Source organism: Thamnophis elegans, chromosome 5 (genome assembly GCF_009769535.1).
Source record: "Thamnophis elegans isolate rThaEle1 chromosome 5, rThaEle1.pri, whole genome shotgun sequence".
In the NCBI taxonomy this organism is placed as follows: domain Eukaryota; kingdom Metazoa; phylum Chordata; class Lepidosauria; order Squamata; family Colubridae; genus Thamnophis; species Thamnophis elegans.
Genome location: NC_045545.1, coordinates 28,801,253 through 28,813,259, shown reverse-complemented (window position 1 = coordinate 28,813,259; position 12,007 = coordinate 28,801,253). Strand labels below are relative to the sequence as shown.

Sequence of the window (12,007 nt, the reverse complement as noted above, 5' to 3'; positions counted from 1 at the left end):
CTTAGCCATGAAGCCAGCTGGGTAAGTTTGTTAGTTAGTTAGTTAGTTTATTAGATTTTTAAAAAAATATATGGAAAGCTTTACGAATTTGCGTGTCATCCTTGCACAGGGGCCATGCTAATCTTCTCTGTATCGTTCCAATTTTAGTATATGTGCTGCCGAAGCGAGCACTAGTTAGTTTATTAGACTTGTATGCCACCCTATTCCCAAGGGGACTCAGGGCGGCTAACAAACTAAAGGGGATAGGGGTAGTACAAAAAAGACAAACAAGACAAAAAGCAAAATACAAAAACAGATTAAAACACCACAACAACCACAACAATTCGAGTAGGGTTGGGAACTCATCAGCCCCAGGCCTGCTGGAACAGCCAGGTCTTGACGGCTTTGCGGAAAGCCTGAAGCTGGTAAGGGTCCGAATCTCCATGGGGGGATCGTTCCAGAGGGCTTGAGCAGCCACAGAGAAGGCCCTCCCCCAGGTGGTCGACAGTCGACACTGGCTAGCTGATGGAACCCGGAGGAGGCCTAATCTGTGGGATCTAATTGGTCGCAGGGAGGTAATTGGCAGGAGGCGATCTCTCAAGTACCCAGGTCCGATACCATGCAGGGCTTTAAAAGTAACGACTAGCACCTTGAAGTGCATCCGGAGTCTAATAGGCAACCAGTGCAGCTCGCGGAGGATAGGTGCCAGTCCCTCTCTCAGCTCAACCCACTCAGGGTTGTTATTGGAGAAAAAATAGGGCAGATAGGTGTTGGATATGTTTGCTCTTGCCTTGAGTTGTTTCTAAAAATAATAAAGGCTGAAATAAATAAATACCTTCATCCAGAAAAAGTTTATTTTTGGAATACTTAATTAATGTGTATTCTAGATGAATTTGTGAACTATTACAACTGTATGACATAACTTCTTGTGAAATATATTTGAATTGCCCCATGTTCTCTGTTTAAAATCTTGTGCTACGTCACTACAACCTGCTTTTCATTATCTTTCTTCTTGTCCTCTTTCATTGACAATTATGTTGGGCAACACAGCAAAAATGAAAATGAAATAATTCTATGAAAGTATGTTAACAACTTTCAAACGGTGACTCTCCCTCCCACCATATACAAGACATCACATTAATATTATACAATAATTTTTTTTAAAAAAACTTTAAAGTATATGAATAATGAAGTAAATTAGCTATTTTAATGTGTTCCAAGTGTACTTTATTTTGAATGATACCATCCATAGCAAACACATGGTAATATCTAATTGAAACAACGTGCAGCTGAATGCTTAAATGTAGAATATAAATATACAGCTGCAAGCAGGTCAGAAGTCAGAGTAGTAAACACATGCCAAATTCCCACAGGGAACTCGTTAGTGCATGGCTGAATAGACTTGCTGGGGCTAAATGAATATCACTATTTAGACCTCCAGAACTGAGACATTGATTAATCAGTTATAATTAGATGGAGATGCTATTTTGGCTAATCTCTCTGCAGATGGAAAGCCTTCAATACTTTGATATAGAAGGTAAAACCAATCATAAAAATTAGAAAGCTGCTCAAAAGGTTTTTAGACATGTATAAAGTGGCATGTCAGTGCAGGCATTACAAGCTAGATGGCTGTTCCAGTTGATTTCAGTGAGATTTGGCATGTTTTGCTTTCTTTGGCTTTCAGCCTCTGAGTGCATACTGGAGAAAGTTAAGCACACTTAAGTTCTACTTGAAATTAATGAAATTAAACCCAATGCACATTATCTGGATAGTCTCCAAGCCTACAGTAGATGAGGCTGTGGAATTTGCATTGTGCCTGCTAAATATCCCGACTCGCATGAATATTTCACCATTTAATCTCTCTGTTAAAGTTGTGTATATAAATCACATGTATTTAGATGTGATTTCACATATAAAGTGACTTGTTCTTGCGTGATGTTGCAAAGTACACTTCTTCTTTATGAAAGAAAGCGCTTCCCATCTTCAAAAAAGGGGGAATTGACTGTTGGCTTACCTGAATGGTCATTCTCTAGGTGCTGCAGGAGTGTCCAAGCATGGGTTAACTTCAGCTTGCTGCCCAAGGACTGAGTTCAAAGATTGTGTAGCCATGCCCCTGCTCCTTTCAGAGGCTCAGTTTAAAAAACGAAGGTATGAGACCCAGAAGGATGCTGTATGGAGAAAAGTCTATGCCATAGAGGTGATAGGTCACGCACCCTCAGAAAACCCCGGGGCGGGGTTGGACACTCCTGCAGCGCCTAGAGAACGACCATTCAGGTAAGCCAATGGTCAGTCTCCTAGGTGCTGCTTGGAGTGTCCAAGCATGGGACATACCCAAGCAATGTAGTCCCAGGGTGGGAAGAAGGAATGTCCTGGTTAGCAGGAGCTGCAAGGACCCGCTGTAAGACTCTCCTTCCAAATGAAGCTTCTGCAGAGGCAAAGGAGTCCAGTCTGTAATTCCAAATGAACGGTGACGACGAGGACCAAGTAGCCGCCCTGCAGATCTCTTCAATAGCCACTTGAGTAGCCCAAGTGGCCGTAGTTGCGGCGCTCCTTGTGGAGTGTGCTGTGATACGAAGAGGAACAGGTCTGGATCGTCTGTCTCCGAAGGGTGTTGGGGGCAAGGCCCTTGTCCAACCCCTCTGTAGGAAGTCTAGCATTTGTGGGATCATCGCTGCTGTGGCATCGATGTGATGGGACTGACACCAAGAGGAGAAGATAGCCCATAGAGCCGCACAGTGGAAGGTCGCCTGGAAGCCTGGACGCTTTGAATGATCTTGTCAGAAAAGCTGTCTTGCCTCAGGAGGTCCCTGTCAAGTGCCAAACGGCTAACTGAAGCCATTGAGGGTCCGGGTGAGGTATGGCCCCTTGGCTGAGGGAGACCTGCTCCTGAGGTATGCGCCAGTGCTTGGTCACTGACAGGCTGACAAGGTCGGTGAACCAGGACCTCCTTGGCCAGTGTGGGGCGACTAGCAGTACTTCTGCATCCTCCAGTAAGATCTTCCTGATCACCTGAGGTATCAGTGGGAGGGGCGGGAACGCATATAACAGTCCGGGAGGCCAGCGGCATCGAAGAGCATCCGTCCCTTCCGCACCGGAGCATTAGAATCTTGAAAAGAACCGAGGGAGGTGAATGTTCTCAGGACTGGCAAACAGGTCTATTGTCGGAAGACTGAATCTCTGGGTCAGCTGGTAGAACAGAGATGGATGAAGTTGCCATTCCGAGTTGCTGATGGTCGTTCTGCTCAGCCAGTCTGTTGTCATGTTGTCCTGCCCCGAGATGTGGTCTGCTCTCAAGGATTTGAGGTGATGCTCTGCCCATTGTCCTATAGCCTCCGCCTCCAACATCAGGACCGTTGATCGAGTTCTGCCCTGGTGATTGATGTAGGCCTTGGTGATGATGTTGTCCGTCAGTATGAGGACATGGGAACCCTCGAACCAACGGAAGTGGTGCAGGGCTAGTCTGGCGGCTCTGAGCTCCAGCCAGTTTATGTTGTGCGCGAGCTCTGCCTGCAACCATCTGCCCTGTGTCTGTAGGTGGGCGCCCCAGCCATACAAGCTGGCGTCTGTTGTTATGACCAGGTGCTCTGGTTCTTTGAAGAGGGACCCTCTCATCAGCGCCAAAGATTGCCACCACCCGAGCGACCGGAGCACCTTTGGGGGAATGCTGACCACTCTCTTGGAGTTGCTGACCTAGCGCCGCTGAATGGGAAGAAGGAACCACTGAAGATCCTGTGCATGCAGCCGTGCCTAAGGAACTACAGCGATGCATGAGATCAGCTTCCCCAGTAACTGGGATAGAGTCACTAGAAGTGCTGACCTGGATCTCCTGATCTGATGCACAAGGGATGTGATGCTGTCCCTCCGCTCCTGTGTGAGGAACACCCTGGAAGTTCTGGAGTCGATCACAGTGCCCAGGTGTTGAATCCTGGAAGTAGGCTCCAAGTGGCTCTTCTCCAGATTGATGGAGAAACCGTGTTGCTGTAGTGCGTGGATGGTGACGTTGAGCTCTCGACATGCCTGCTCCCTGGACAATGACATCAACAGGATGTTGTCCAGATAACAAACGAGTCTTACTGGATGAGATCTGAGATGTGTGGCGACAGCAGCCAGAAGTTTGGTGAACGTCCTGGGGGCCGATGATAGGCCGAAGGGAAGAGCCTTGTCTTGATATGCTGGTTTGCAAACTGGAACCTCAGAAACTTGCGATGCTCTGGATGAATGGGAACGTGCAGGTATGCCTCCTTCAAGTCGATTGATGTCAGGAAGTCGCCCTGCCTGATGCAATCCAAGATGGTCTGGAGTGATTGCATCTTGAAGCGCTTGTACACTCTATGGATGTTGAGTTTCTTGATGTCCAGTATGGCTCTCACCCCTCCCGAGGCTTTGGGAACTAAAAAGAGGATCAAGTAAAATCCTCTGCCCTCCTGACCCCGGGGCATCTGCTTTATGGCCGCTATGTCCAGTAGATGCCGGATCTCTGCCTGCATCAATTGTAGCTTGTGGGAGGGGGCAGCAGATGAAGGTCGTGGAGGAAAGCAAGTCTAAGGTAAGGCCATCACCGATCGTGTTCAGTACCCAAGCGTCCATCGTTATCTCCTCTCACTGGGCGGCGGAGAGCTGTAGCCGACTCCCAATGGGAGGTGACCAGTGACGGTTACTTGGTTCTGCGAAAGGAGCGGTTGGAGAACCCTCCTCGAAAGGGTCTGCGGTTACCCTGTTGCCTGGTTTTGTCCCTGAAGGATGTCCTATCCAGAGAGCGGTCCTGCGCTTGGGGATAGAATCTGGTAAATCCCCCAGATGTGGAGGGGCAGTCAGTGTTCCAAAAGGGCTGTCTACGAAAAAATGAATGACCCTTGCGGTAACTGCTGGTAAGATTTTGCGTTTGTCCAAGGCCTCACCAAAATCTTACCACCCTTGAAAGGGGCTGAGGCCAACTTCCACTTCGCCTTCATGTCTGCCTGCCAGTGGCGAAGCCATAGCAGACGGCATGTGGTCACATTAGATGCCATAGCCCTTGAGGAAAATTTGGTGGTGCTAAGGGAAGCGTCGGCTGAATATTCCACCGCTGCAATAATTTTGTTGACGTCTTGGCGTGATGTAGTGTCTCCGGCAGGGAAGTTGGCTAGCAGCTTGTGGAGCCAAAATAGGGCTGCCCTGCTGAAGTAGAAAGAGGAGGGGGCCTTCATGGCCCACACAGTGGCCATGTGAGTCTTATGTCAGGCCTTCTCTGCCTTCTTGTCTTCCGCTTTGAGTCCCTCCAATAGGTCGGCTGGAAGGACCGAGTTGGAGGTTAGCGCTACTATGGGGTCATCTACTTGAGGAAGCTTCAGGAGATCCTCCATGCCACTCTTCATAGAGTAGAGCTTTTTATCCACCCCACTGGGATTAGCCATCGACCCAGGCTGGGCCCATTGTCGCTGGATAACATCCAGGAACAGCTGTGGTGCCAGAACCAGCTCCTGAGGGGGATTGTCTCCTTAAAGAGACCTGCGCCTGGATCCCCTGATCCGACCGTTTCCTTGATACCCTGTTCAGTGGCAGTCTTGTCGGAATGAGAGGGGAGTCCCATTTGAATGGATGAAGCCCTAGCCTTGGGCAGAATGGCCTTAAACATTGAAGGCTTGAATAAGCCAGAAAAAGCAGGGGCATCGGGGACTGGATTCTCGTCCTCCGACAGATCAGGGGCGTCCTTCCACCCTCCTCATCTTCAGACACCTTGCTGACAGCAGAGGAAGCAGGAGAGGAGGCTCCGGTGGATTGAGCGTGAGTTCCTGTGGCCTGCACCCTAGCTTTAGCCTTGTTCTGGAGGGGCAAGGTGAGACCCAGCTGTTGGATGCCATCTGCAATCCCCTGTGATATCGCCCATGCAACCACCTCCTGAATCGCTTGGGATAACTCAGGAGTGGTCCCAGAAATAGGGCCAAAAGGGGGAGACTCCTCCCCCATTAGAGAGCAGGCCTCCTCCCTGTCCACCTCTTCTAGGGAGGAATCAGGAGACCTGGGGGATGCCCTGGAAGGGTTGGGCGAAAAACCAAAGTCCCCTTCGTCCACCAGAGATGGAGAGCCCTCCCGTGGAATATCCACTATGGCGATGTCTGCAGGAACCTGAGCTGGTGGTGGTTCCCTGACTTGAACAGTTTGCGCCTGGGCACTAACTGCCTTTGAAACTGTCTCTCCAGGACCTTCTGTCTCCTCTCAGCCAACCTTTCTGCAGCCTTTGAGACCTTCCTGGCTTTGGGCTGTTCCCCTTTGCAGAGCATCCTGCACTGTCCCCTTTAGCAGCAGGGTTGGGCCTGCTGCGCTTGTTAGAGGTAGACTCAGTTTGATCCCTGACTTCAGCCACACTTGCTGGCCATGGTAGACTTCCAGCCCTATCACATCTTGGTTGTAATTTCTCCCTGTATGTGATACAGCTTTGGATAATAGGCCCTTTAATTCAGTCCAAATCCTGAGGAAATGGGGCTCGGCAGGGATCAATAACAGCGAGCAATTTTTTTGGTGCCAAAATTGGAAGTCCCAAGGCGCTGCAGATCTGCGCTGGAATAAGGCAGGGAATGGCTAGAGAAAAGCCAAACTCCCTGCAGTCGCTCTTAATAGGCTTCCTGGGGAGGGGGGGACCTGCCTGGAGCCCCAGAGCGAAATCCCAATATTAAGAAGCCCTCCCAGCTGCTATCTGCTGTGGAACCAGGCTGCAGCAATTCAAACAGCTTGAAAAATAAAGCGTGCCACTTTTTTTCCTTCAAAATGACCGCTGCAAGCTTTGGAGTGCACTGGGGAGCTGTCGGCAATCTGGAGGGCTCAGTAGAGCCTTCGGGGCTAAAAACAGCCCTCCGACAGCTTTTGGGGGATCCCTAACCTACCTACCTGCTCCCAGAGCTCGCTAGCGGCCGCTGATGAACCTCCTGGTGGTGCCTCGACTGCGGTGGTCACGGAAGGCAGCCACGCTTCAAGCTGCCTATTCCGTGCTTCAGAAGACTATAGGAAGGAAGTTTTCAATTGAAAGGAGAAAATAAGAAAACCTAATGTTTCCTAATCTACACTCTAAACACAAAAATAAGAAAAGAGGCTACACTAAGCTGTTTGGAGAGTCCAACTTGCTGTTCAAGAACTGGAGCTCCCCAACTGCGTCCTTTTAGGGCGACTGAGTTTTTTAAAACTGAGCCTCTGAGGGGAGCAAGAGGCATGGCTACACAATCTTTGAACTCAGTCCTTGGGCAGCAAGTTGAAGTTAACACATGCTTGGACACTCCAAGCAGCACCTAGGAGAAAAACCAGAGCTAGGAAACTACAGACCAATCAGCCTAACATTAATACCTGGGAAAATAGTGGGAAAATTCATCAAAAAACAGATCTGCGAACATCTAGAAATAAATAGTTATAACTAAAAGCCAGCATGGGTTTGTTAAAAACAGATTATGCCAAACCAATCTTATTTCATTTTTTCACAAAGTGACTAAATAAGTAGACCAGCAAAATGCTGTGTACATAATATACTTAAACTTTAGCAAGGCATTCAAAAAAGTAGACCACAACCTACTTCTTGGTATGTTAGAAAAATGTGATATAGACAGCATCACCAGGAGATGGATTTGTAATTGGCTGACAAACTGTACTCAATGAGTAGTCCTTAATGATACTACAATCTACATGGAAGGAGGGAAGCATTGGAGTACCACAAGATTCTTCTTAGGCCCAGTACTCTTCAATATAGTCATAAACGACTTAGATGAGGATATAGAAGGGGAACTCATCAAGTTTGCAGATGACACTAAGCTGGCAGGAATAGCCAATACCCCAAAAGACAAGCTCAGGACCCAAAGATAGCAGTCCTTAAACTTCTAATAGAATAGTTACTGAATATATATCAATATAAAATGTCATTAAGACTCAGTTAACCTTTTGCAATTTGAGAATCTAATTCTGAACAAGACTTGGTGACAGCCAACTGTGTTTAGCATTATAGTGCAGTTTTATTTTTTTATTCTCTTTCTTCATTCCTTTACAGTTTCATATTGCAAGGCTTTCCTAATTTGTGTATCTCTTATTAGGAGTCCAAATCATGCAATATGTTCAGAGAATAACCTTTCTCCCCCAGCTCAGTTCACTCCCCCTTTTTAAACTTGTTTTCTTGCAGAGCTCAAAGTGTATATACATACTTGAATGGTCACCTGGATCTGATTAAGAAATCTTTGCCTGTGGGTTTGCTCACTGTTGATTTACATGTTTGGCCAGATTTCCATGGCACCGATCTCCCCTTGCAGATTTGACTCTAAAGGGCATGGTAAGAAACAATCAGTTGTTGTAAAAGGGTGAATATGGAATAATTGTATAAAATAAGACCATGAAATTAGCATTTTTATTTTAATATTTTAGCATTTTTATTTGAAAATTCTACAGAATGGTCTTCCCGAAATGATTGTTGACATCCAAATTGAAAAAGATGAAAAAGCAAAACAAAACAAAAGTTATATGTAATTCTATTATCATTAATATATGTTTTTACGTATACATATAAAACTTTTGTTGCTATTATTTAATTTTGCAGTCTTATATGATTTTATAGAATTACCTAAAGTTTGCAGAGGTTTGATAAGCAGCAAATTCCAAAGTATAATTGCTACTGAATATAACAGCAAAAATGCAGTTAAAGACGTAGAAGAATATGATATGTCTACAGAGACAAGAGGCTGTTTTGTGAAACTACATAGGGTGGGAAGTATATATAGTAAGTCTATGTGAAACATTGGAAAAACTTTATTGAGCATATGAAGATTTAGACAAAGAGAGAGAATTTCATCCTGGTAAAAAACATGAATTTCAGTATAAAACTGTTGAACCACTGTATTTCTTACTAATATATGGATTCAAACCTCATCTGCCATTTTCTTTCTGTACTCAAGCATTTCCATTTACAAGCATTACCCTTTCACAAATGCCTAACTTCTGGAGATTGGACAACCATTTGTCTAGAATGGTATATGGTCTTCTTTTCAAGCAGGGGGTTGGACTAGAAGTCTCCAAGGTCCCTTCCAGCCCTGCTAGTCTATTTTATTCTATGTTCTTACTTTCCACAAAAAATATTTTCTGCATCAAAGTTGAATGCTATATTTGTGGCTCATAAGGCCCATATTTGAAGAGACATATGGTAAAGGTAAAGGTAGGGTACATGAATTTTCAAATATTTTTGTTGTACTTACTCTCCAGTACTCAAAACATAGCAAAAAAGTGATGTTCACTTGTTAGTCACTGAATTCAACCTCATGGTCCACATATTAAAACCTAAAGATGGCATGCTTTTAGATTTTTAGATGACAATAACTCTTTTGTTTTTGGGATAACTGCTGACTTTGATTTATGTTTATACTGCTTTCATAGGAAAATGCATAGTGCTTGAAGTTAAACTGCAACAAAATAAGCAAGGAGAAATGCTAACTGATTTCCTTCAAAACACATTAAATTTATATCTGTCTCAGTTTTCAGTTCCCATTCACAAAAAAGGCAAGTTTATTTACCCAGTATCTGTGTTGTCGCCTCACAACTGGCATTCGGAAGCATTATTTTCCCAACTTGGAAGTAACAATAAATCCTCAAGAAGAATGCATTTTAAGGATCTGTATTCTTACATTTATCCAATCCAAGCAATTCAAGATAGAGATTATTACCAGGCAATGTGATAATGAAATCCATAAATTACTTCTGTGATACAATTTATTAGAATCTTCTCTTGGAAAAGAAATTAGTAAATACAAAATACATGTTCTTGTTCTCTTCAGGTAGTGGGACTGACACTGTCTCAAAGTATTGATGATCTTGCTCTTATTTATCTAGCTACAGTTCAAGCCATTGCGGTAAGTTGAGTACATTTTCCCTAAGATTTGAAGGAACCTTTCTTTTCTTGGGGTCATAATTTTTTTTTACAGCAAATGATTGTTGAAATTCTTACGACTGTTTGCGAGTGGAGAAACTGAAACAATTTATCTAAGGCTTAATATTAACAATACAATAGCATTGAGGGGTTTTTTTCCTTGCGTTGTGGCTTTTGTTCTTTTTGTTGTGGCTGCAAATGGTGGCATCAATATGTGGCAACTGAATTTTTTAAGAGGGAAGTACAAAAAGAAGAGAAATTTGAAATGAGCTTACATTTGTATTATGTTGTCTCCTCTCCAATCTGTCTTCCTTGTGGTTAATCCCGTATACATTGTCCTGTTCAACAGGGAAAATTTCATTTGATTTGAGAGATATGGAATGCAGTGATGATTTGCTTATGTCACAAACAGTGGTGTGGACTACTGGTACTATTGATTATTGTACATTAATTTGTAGAAGACAGCCTTCTGGTACATCTGAAAAGCAGATTTTTGTACCTCAAGCCAAGAATTTAGGAGATAAAAAGACAAGAGACCTATTTCACTTGCGGTACTTTTCAAGATACTGTTGCATATGAGTAGTTCAGTTTTTACAGCTGAGGTAATTTCAGGGCCCATTTTATTTTCCCATTCAACAAATGGCAAGAGGAAAGGGAATGGTGAAGGCACATACTATTAGCAGATAGTAATTAATTAGATTTTCCTTGTGGAGTAGAGTGGTAGCTGATCCTGTGATCTCCCAATACTTTCCTAATATTCGTTATACATAATATTTCTAAATAACTTTAAAAAAAAGACATTCCAGGATATGGTGCATTAGATAGACTATAGATTTCTGGCTATTGGCTTTTTGCTGAAAAATCAAACTACACTAATTTGGACCCAGTTCAAAATAAAGTTTGTTTCAAAAAAAAAAAAAGCCCCGTTTTATAATGCCATGAATGTCTTATGGGGATTGGATGGGATGAAATGGACTCTGACTCAACTCTAGCAAAATGGAGTGGCTGTGGATATTTGGATACTCCAGATACAAGGATTTCCATCTTTGGTTTGGATGGAGTGGCACTGCCCCAAACAGACCTGGTGCACAGTCTGGGTGGGCCTTCTGGACTCATGACTCCTGCTCAAAGAGCAGGCAGCAGCCATATCTAGGAGGTTCTTTGCACACTTTTGGGGTGTGTGCCAATTGTGCCCATACCTGGACCAGGAGGCCCTGCTCACAGTAATTCACAACATTTTAACCACCAGATTAGATTACTGTATCATACTCTCCATTGGGCTGTCCTTGAAGACCATTCAGAAACTTCAATTGGTGCTGAATGCAGCCATGTGGGTCATAACAGGTGCGTAATATACGGCACATGGAATACCATTCCTATGTGATGAGCTGATTACCATTTCTAGATGCAATTCAAGGTGCTGGTAAAGCCCTACATGGCTAGGAACATGAGAGATCGCCTTTTTCCAAGAGTTTCTACCCATCCAATTAGATCAGTTGGACATGGACATGCTGCAGATCTCGTCAGTCAAAAAACGTCAACTGACAGGCAGTAGAAGACAAGCTTTTTCTGCTCTGTGGAACATCATCTCTTCAAAGAGGCCAACCCCGTTAGCATTCCATAAAGCTTTAAAAGATCTGACTTGGTGCTCCCAAGCCTGGGGTACTACATGTGCCAAGGACCCCACCTCCTGGCTATGTTATTAAAGGCCAGATATCTTGCTTATGTATGCATTTTGAATTAGACATTTTAATGTTTTTACTATTTTACTGATTATTATTACTATTTATTGTTTTAAAATGTTAATTGTAGTATATGTTTTGAATTGCAAGCCATCCAGAGTCATTTGCTGAGATGGGCGGCTATAGAAATCAAATCAAATAATTAAACAAATAAACAAGCCCTGCGATCACAATCTTAAACTTATGTAATATTCCACCTTCTAAATAATGTTCTCTCTCCCCGAAATTCCTGTCTCAACAATATAATGTAGTACTTTCCACTGTTGCTCTTATATAGTCTATTCCAAGTCACATCATGAATTTTGTAGTTGTCATTAGTCACAACACCATGTGACGTCATTTGCTTCATCTTCCTCATATGTGGACATTTATAATTGATACAACCTATAGATACAGATCTCTATAAAATTTGCTATGGAGC

The 12,007-nt window shown here is 44.0% G+C and overlaps 1 protein-coding gene and 1 non-coding gene across 2 annotated transcripts in view; one reads left to right on the top strand and one right to left on the bottom strand.

Annotated features, from left to right (window-relative positions):
* The window catches only part of FGGY (FGGY carbohydrate kinase domain containing), a 191,530-nt gene that overhangs the window by 113,207 nt on the left and 66,316 nt on the right, over nt 1–12,007 (top strand). The window contains 3 exon segments of the mRNA XM_032217552.1: nt 8,114–8,220; nt 8,223–8,260; nt 9,753–9,827. Coding sequence (XP_032073443.1) covers nt 8,114–8,220; nt 8,223–8,260; nt 9,753–9,827 — 220 coding nt within the window.
* LOC116509816 lies at nt 65–171 on the bottom strand. Its single transcript, XR_004255540.1, has one exon. It is a non-coding gene; the product is annotated as a U6 spliceosomal RNA (small nuclear RNA).